General features: G+C 40.0%; 1 protein-coding gene across 1 annotated transcript; it reads left to right on the plus strand.

The window, feature by feature from the left end:
* The first annotated feature begins 371 nt into the window (after positions 1 to 371).
* SMIM10L1 (small integral membrane protein 10 like 1) lies at positions 372 to 2,821 on the plus strand. Its single transcript, XM_082666807.1, has one exon. The coding sequence runs from the start codon at positions 611 to 613 to the stop codon at positions 815 to 817; it is 207 nt and encodes a 68-aa protein (XP_082522933.1). The 5' UTR covers positions 372 to 610; the 3' UTR covers positions 818 to 2,821.
* Positions 2,822 to 6,158: the final 3,337 nt, after the last annotated feature.

Here is a 6,158-nt window from a genome sequence, read left to right on the forward strand (position 1 = left end):
CTTGCACCTGAAATCGTCCTAATACATAGGAAATCCACTGCCTGAGACTGTGATCCTTTAAGTTAAAGCATGATATAAATACGGAGACTTTGTGCCCAAACTGGCTTATGTAAGGAGATCACCTTGCCATAATATTAAAGTTAATGTTACGGAATCAAATGGGTAAGATTCCTGGCTAGTAGCCCAGTTCACAGATCAGACTAACCCGAGTTTTAATGCAAGCTCCTCGGGCAAGTTCCAGAATTTTACTTAGCTTCCTTTCTGCATTTTAAAGTGAAAACAGTATCGGTAAGGCTGTTCGTATATGCTGTACAAAATAACTGCATGGCATATATGTAAATAAATAACCCGTTCCCGACCTACCAAGAGTTAAAACGCTAAACGCTGAATACCGTTTTAAGCAGCAGACAGGAAGGGGCGGAGCGCCAGCCGCAGCCCCCGCCTCACCGCCGTTAGGGAAGCAGCTGCGGCTACGTCAGGCGCGAGTGTAAGCCCAGCTGCCGCTTAGCCCCCGGCCCCTCCCGGTCGCCGCCGTCAGTCGGGGGTCCGCGGGGTCTACGGTCACCCTGCGCTCCAGGCACCGCACCGGGCAAGCGGCGACACCGCGTCCATGGCCACCGCGGCGGCTCCGTCATCCTTGGCTCTCAAAGCCTCGAGCCTGGCCGCGGCCCCCGGCTCGTACGGGGTCTTCTGCAAGGGGCTCTCCCGCACCCTCCTCGCCTTCTTCGAGCTGGCCTGGCAGCTGCGCATGAACTTCCCGTACTTCTACATCGCGGGCTCCGTGGTCCTCAACATCCGCTTGCAGGTACACTTTTAGAGCCCTGAGGAAGCCGCCGGTACCCCGGGCCTGCATTATGGCCGACTCCCAGGAGACGCCGCGGAGCTGGGGGCGAGGAGTTTCTCTGTCTCGCGAGAGTGCCTGGGCTCCCTCCGCGGCTGTGCTCTCCGCTCTCAGCCAAGCTCCTGTACTGTCACTGAGACCTTGCCGAGATTAGGAAGAGGAAATACGCGATTCCGGGAGCCGAGAAAGAACTTCAGCTAAGACCCACGACAATATTTAAGAAGCTGTGCATCCTTAAAACAAAAACGGGACGAACAGGCTGCATGACAAAAAGGGAAAGGTACTAAAATTTTCAGGACAAAAATGTACAAGCTCATGGTCCATATTAATTTAATAAATAAGTAAATTTCGGGAGTATGAGACTGGAATATAAGCAGGACGCTGAATGAGTAAGAAGCTGGGGAGATATTAAGGATATGCTGTGGAGGGCATATATTTCTTCATCCCACAAGAAAAAACAATGACGATCAGAAGCTTTCACTGAAAAAAACTGTACAGGAAACACATCCTTCAAATACCAAACAATGTAAAATGCTGCAGGATTTTGAACAGAGGGAGTGTAAGAAAGTGGACTCTATTTCAGTGTCCCTATGAGTAACATGCAGTTCAAAATCTTGGAGCCAAAGAAGGAAATCCAGTCATAGCACAAAGCTTGGCGACTTATCGAATAACATTTAAATAATCATAATAATGTAAATGCTGTTTATGGTTTTCATCTTTTTAAGAGAATACTTAGAGTTACAAAGTTTGAATGCACATGTTATCAGCCTTGATGGTGTAAAAGTGAGGGTACCTGGAATGGTAATGGTGTCTTTTAAAGTGGGAAGCTGAGAGGAAAATTCTGTTGTCGATGGGGGAAGAGGGCATTTTATTATTTAAAGAGTAGCCATAAAGTTGCTTAAATGTAACTATATGAAGGAGAGAAGAGAAGGGGAGAACAGCATGAGGTCAACAAGAAATGCCTAGAGGTTAGAGTTAGGGTGGAATGTTTCAGATTACCTGATGTATTTGGAGTCAAGAGATTTTTAGATTTCAGAGAGTCTGGAGACGAATTAGTGGTCTGCAAAATTTTTTCTAATTAAGGAAGCAAAGCTGAGGCAGTTATAAACCCCGGGAAAAATAAAAAAATTTTTCAAGAACTACACTGCATAACTCCACTGTGAAGAATATTACCACTCATCATATAAAGCCAGTTTTAATTATATAAACACTGAATACAGGTAAATTATTAGGTAACATTGGAACGACTGGAGAAGAGAGAGATGTATATGTAATGGAGGAGAATCAATCAAGATCTGATATAGAAAAGTTGATTTTAAAAAAGCAGTATAACTTGTCACTTAGAAAGAGTACAATAAGAAATAGCTAAGAGTTAAAATTGGTAGTCTCTGGAGAAAGAAAATCAGGGATAGAAAGGTGGAGGACTGCTGTTTTTCACTACCAGTCTAACAGTAACGGTGATTTTTCTTAGCCATATGTGTGTGTGTGTGTGCGAAGATATATAGATATAGATATAGATATCAGGCAGACCTCTGTTAAAATACAAACTAATTTTGTGGTCCAGGTGAGCCCATTAATCTGCCTAAACCCCAGTTTTCTCAATTCTATTAAATGAGAGTAAAAATACCCACCTTGAAAGATCAGTCAAGAATTAAAAATAAGCCTGACTTAGTGCTTGATACATACCGTACACAGTAAAGAGTATTTGTTATAACAGAATATTTCATTAACTTGTGAATAAAACTTAAAACTCTCATATGGAGTGCCTGCTTTTCCATTGGAGGGTTTTAGTACTGAAGGAGGTTTGTAGATTCCTGACAATGGGGATGTAGGGAAGACCCTCCAGGAAGAGACATTTGAGCTGGAAGGGGCAATTATTTGCCAAAGTAAAGATTTAAACTATTTGTAGTGTTCTGTATTCCACTAATTGTATCCAACAAACAAGTGTACTCTAGGAATATAAAATAAGTGCCCCCTGTAGCACAATGTCTTGCTTTGAGTAACTTCTTCCTACCCTTCATTCCTTGTCTCCAGCCAAAGTAGAGTACATCTTCACCTTTCTACGTCGTACACTTTCTTCAACCTTCTGTACCTTTATTTTTTTTGACTTATGGTTACTCTACCTGTGTTTTAAGGCTGAACTTAGACATCACTTTTTCCATTAAGTTTTTCCCAGATGCTCCTGACCAGATTAGAGATCATTTCTTTTAATCCATCTAAAGGGCTGTGTTAATATCAACCTATGCCATTTTCATAGGCTTCCTTATTTGTGCTTAATTGTGCATTAATTATCAGATGCAGTTTTTTAAAGAATATCCAAGAAGACAGGTTTCCGGACTATGATCTCTTCCCTTGGTAATTACATATTGCTGTGAAAGTGCAGGGACTAAAACATTTTAGTCTAAAATACCAGAAATGTAATTTGATCAATGAAATAATTCAGTATTGCTAATGGGCTTACAAATGGTGGGCATCACTATTTCCTAGAGGCACTAATGTCCCAATTTGTAACACAAAAGAATGAGGCTGCCATCAGCCCTGGAATGGTGACATACAGGGATTTGGGTGGCTGATGAACATGGGCCTTCCTCAGCCTTTTTCCTTCATATTAGTGTTTTGCTAAACTGAAGAAGCTAAGGCACTTCAGCAGATTTATTACTACATCCTCCACCTAGATTAGAAGCCCTATGAGGGAAGGTACCGTATCCTATCGAATTTTACAGCCTGTAATATCAGCAAATATATAGTAGGAACTGAATGAAAGCGCCATGATTTACCATTTATTCTTAACAATTGCTCTTAAAACCAGATGTGTATTTTTCTTCCTACATGATACAACTCAGTAAAGTTTCCCATGGAAGAAAACAAGATTTTTGCTCTACTTATTATTAACCACTTACTATTCTAATTTACAAGGAATTTTATTCCTCCTGGCATCCTTCCAGGTCACATCCATGAAGCCAAAGATTTTCTCAATCCCCAGCCTAGAGCATTGCCTAATGTGAGTAAATATTGTTGAATGAATGCCAAATTAGTTGGTTTTTCTACACTTAGCAGTCAATAAAAGAAATAAAGATGTGTTTGTCCCTGATACTAAAGTCATCTACTTTATTTCTCCCATAAATCAAGCTTTTTCAGGCCTTGAAGAATATTGATTGGCCCAGAGATCTCAAACTTGAAGAAGCAAAGAGATGGCATAATTCTGATCAATAAAGAAAAACACTTGTTTATGCAGTTCAACTGACAAGAATGCTGGGGGAATGGAGACTCTTAATAGTTTAAACGGAAATAGTGATCATAGTAAACACATAACCTAAGGGTTAGGGAGCAAGATTTTTTTTTTAAGGATTTTAAAATTGAGGGTAAAAATACTTATGATTAGTTGGCTAAAAGAATGTATCATCAGGACTTCCCTGGTGGTCCAGTGGTTAAGGCTTTGCCTTCCAATACAGGGGGTGTGGGTTCGATCCCTGGTCAAGGAGCTAAGATCCCAGGTGCCTTGCGGCCAAAAAACCAAAACAAAACAGAAGCAATATTGTAACAAATTCAATAAAGACTTTAAAAATGGTCCACATCAAAAAAAAAAAAAAAACCTTGAAAAAAAAAGAACATATCACTATCAGCATGTTTTTAAAATGTTATTGAGATTTTAATACCAGGAACTATGAAAAGTTATTTACTTACATGATCATAATCCTCCCGTGTACCCTATGAGGAAGATATTTTCATCATCATTTTTTCAGGTAAGGAAACTAGGATTTAGTGAGGTTAAGTAACTTTCCTAAGGTCAGAGTAACTGGCCAAACCACAAGTGCATCTCAAGTTTATTACTAAAGATACATTTGATGAGGGATTCAATTTTTTTTACACGTATAGGTAATTCTGAATAATCCCGTCGCTTTTCTCAAATTCTCAAACAGAAGTATTACCTGAGTAATACTTGAGGATATCTTTTTTTAATATAATTATTGAGGGCCTTTTGTATTAGAATATAAATATTTAACATTATTTGATATTAAATTCGAGTATTTTATACTCTGATGCCTAAAGCCAGTTGGCCTATTTGTGGGGAAGAGGGGTGAAGGCGATGGAGGACACAGAGGAAAGGACATTCATTTCCCCTAGGATGGAAAGAAAACACTTTCCTTCCCATGATGGAGTGGAGATCGGGTAAAAACATGAATTTTGAAGCTCAGTCATTGCTGTCCTGAGGAGGCCGAACTAAATTCCCGGTTACAAAATTCTGCAGTCCTATTTTAATGGAGACTTTTCTTGGGGCATCAATAGCATTTGATAGAGTCAAGAAGAAAACAGAACTTACACATGGAGACATAAAGTGGTGGCGGAATAGAAAGTTTATGAATATAGGTACAAAAGAAGGAGAGGAAAATCCTAATGCCTGGAAGGTAGTCTGAGGAGTAGATTTGGAAGATTCCAAACACAGTGGACCAAGGGAAGAACCCCTTCAATAGCTATCAGAATTTCCAACACTTGGGCTGGATTGAGTCACATCAGTCTATTTCTTGAATTACCCTAAGTGTGGAAACTTCCTTGCGATTTCAGCAAGAACACATGATAGCCTATTGCCCAGCAGGATTACCACCAGGTCAGGTCATGAATCTTTTGCAGCTGAAACCAACTCCTCCCCACGCCCACTCCTCACTAATACAAATCTCAGCAATGACCTTGGAAGAACTGAAAGGCCAAAGGACATTCCTAGTGCCTACAACAAATGAAGAAACACTGGAATTCTTAGTAAAGTACATCTTAGTTGCAGTACATCTGAGGGCACTCCTGCCAGTTTCTGTCCTAATTAGGGATCTGCAGTGAACATTGGAAATTCTTGCTCATCCTTATGGCTTTCAAGCACCAAGTGGATCTATTCACAGTAAGGTGGTGGAGTGCCATCAGTGAAAAATAAAGCGGACTGGAGATCTTTCATATACTGGGTGAGGGAGAGTGGATATACTTTTTCATGTGAACCAAAATGAGGAAAAATAAATCATCACACAACGAAAAAGCAAAAACCACTAAGGAAATACTGTACTTAGAACATCTTGGCTCTAAAATCATTGGCACAGTAATAGAGATTGTGTCCAACAGATAAAGAAACAAAAAGATGTTTAATTTTAAAAAAGAGCTGTTTTTCAAAAGACTGTTTTAGCTTTTTAATTGATAAAAAGCATCTCAAACTGCAAAGACGAGTACAATTAATAGAAGCCTTAAAATTTAGAGGCTAGCTCCATATGGAAGGGAAAAGAAGTTATTTTAAAGCTAACTCATTTAAACCTGCGTCTAAGAAACAGAGGTACTAACA

The sequence above is a fragment of the Grampus griseus genome, assembly GCF_964374135.1.
Source record: "Grampus griseus genome assembly, chromosome: 11".
In the NCBI taxonomy this organism is placed as follows: Eukaryota; Metazoa; Chordata; class Mammalia; order Artiodactyla; family Delphinidae; genus Grampus; species Grampus griseus.